This window comes from Tupaia chinensis, unplaced genomic scaffold (genome assembly GCF_000334495.1).
Source record: "Tupaia chinensis unplaced genomic scaffold, TupChi_1.0 Scaffold149184_1, whole genome shotgun sequence".
Lineage (NCBI taxonomy): Eukaryota > Metazoa > Chordata > Mammalia > Scandentia > Tupaiidae > Tupaia > Tupaia belangeri.
This window is the reverse complement of record NW_006209032.1, coordinates 1,529,598-1,531,402: the sequence shown is the minus strand read 5'-3', so window position 1 is coordinate 1,531,402 and position 1,805 is coordinate 1,529,598. Positions and strand designations below refer to the sequence as shown.

General features: G+C 68.0%; 1 protein-coding gene across 3 annotated transcripts in view; it reads right to left on the bottom strand.

Annotated features, from left to right (window-relative positions):
• Positions 1 to 6: 6 nt before the first annotated feature.
• Positions 7 to 1,805, bottom strand: part of PFKFB4 (6-phosphofructo-2-kinase/fructose-2,6-biphosphatase 4) — a 30,625-nt gene continuing 28,826 nt past the window's right edge. For all 3 annotated transcript variants that reach the window (XM_006171003.2, XM_027769318.1, XM_006171002.3), the window contains one exon: positions 7 to 1,103. In XM_006171003.2, the coding sequence (XP_006171065.1) occupies positions 1,044 to 1,103 (60 nt within the window). In that variant the 3' untranslated portion in view covers positions 7 to 1,043. The remainder of the gene's footprint in view (positions 1,104 to 1,805) is intronic.

Here is a 1,805-nt window from a genome sequence, read left to right as displayed (position 1 = left end):
GCCCCCCCCCCCTGCCTCTCTGCACCCGAGAGGTCTCAGGGGTGTGACAGACGCCGCACCTGGCATGGCTGTTCCCACCAGGCTCAGCTCCTCAGAGCGTGCGGCTGGGAGGGCCTCCCTGAGCCAGGCAGCCTCTGGGCTGTGTCCTCGCCCTCCCTCAGCCCCAGTGGAGGGCAGCAAACACTGGACGGTTTATAGGACCGCAGCCAGGTTTCCAGAACCACTCATGGCAAAGGTGTCTGCCACCAGGGCGCATTCCTGCGTGGACAGAGCGGCAACAGGCGAAAGGATGCCTCCTCCAGGCTGGCTGCCTCGTGTGCTCAGCTGGGAAGGGGCATGGGACCACAGCCTGTCCCGTGAGCACTTTGGTGTGAGCACCGGGAGGGTGACTCGTCCAATCGTCCCGGCTGTGGGTGAGAGTGGCTGGCAAGGGGTGCCGGGTATGCCCGTATACGTGCACCTGGTCGGGAGGGGCGGCCGCAAACGCAGTCCTCCCTGCCAGCATCTGTCCATCACGCTGTGCTGAAGGGACCACTGCTCTCATTAGTGCTCACAGACACAGGCGCGGACCCAGGGGCCTGGCCAGGGACTGCCCACGAGGCGTCCACCTCCAGCCTGGGGCAAGGAAGGGCAGGGAGGGCTCTCCCCCGAGGCAGAGGAAGCTCAGGGCTCCCTGAAGACCTGGCCTTTGGCTCAGGAAGTGGCCACAGGCCACAGAGAGGACAGTAGAGGCCGAGGAGGCCGCCAGGTCCATCAGCAGTAGGGACATCATGAAGCGTGCGGTTGGTTCCAGGCCATGGCTCAGGCTTCGCAGGGCCGGCGAGCAGCGAGCACGTGGGGCTGCAGGGCCCGGCCCTCCCCTGCCGCGGGGCACGCGCCAGGCCAGTCCCTGTAGCTCAGGGGGCCCACGCAGCTGGCTGTGGAGGGAGGCTGGGCGCGGCTGGGGACGGGAGCCCTCCACGGTGACTGTCACACAGTGCAGGGGACCTGGAGTGACGCGCCCACAGATGGATGCCCACCCGGGGGGCACAGTGGAGACACGGTTACTGGTGCGCGGGGACCGTGACGAGGGCTTCCTCCGGAGGCCTGGAGATGTCGACATTCTGCGGGGCAGAGAGCACCGCGCGTCACCCTGTGGCGGCCGGACCCGGCACTGCGCGTCACCCTGCAGCGGGCCTCCCACGTCGGCCTCCTCCTCGCCAGGGCTCGGCCGCAGCCTCGCCTGGAGCTCCGGCAGGACTCTGCCCAGCCTTCCCGACAGCGCGGTGTCAAGCACAGTGTGACCCCAGCAGGTGAACGGACGGGAGAGCAAGATGGAGGCAGGGTGCTGCCCGGCCCCCACTCTGTGGCAGATCAGGGGTCCCCACCCCCCCGTCTCAGCGCTGGGTTGGCTGGGGACAGACCCTGGCTTGGGGCCTGCGTGCTCATCAGTGAGGCCGGGGCCCAGCTCCTGGGGTGCTTCCTTCTGTGTCGGTGACAAGTGGCACATGTAGCCCCAGCTCCCTGTGGACATCTGGCCTGACCCTCCGGCTGGAGTACGGTCCCCTGGAGCCCGCGGCTATGGACGGCCTGGAATAGGGACCTGAGGCATCCCTCAGTCTGTGAAGCGGTCTCTGTGGCCCCAACCCCAGTGGCTGCCCTCCATTGTGGGCCCTCGGGGCCCAGGAGCAGTTGTCACCAACCTAGATGTGGCCTGCACACCAGGACGCGGCCCTGCCCAGCGCTGGGCTCACGCACTGGCCGTGGAATTGAAGGGGTGGTGCAGTTCTCACTGAGACAGCCTGTCCCCGTGGCGGGGCGGTCAG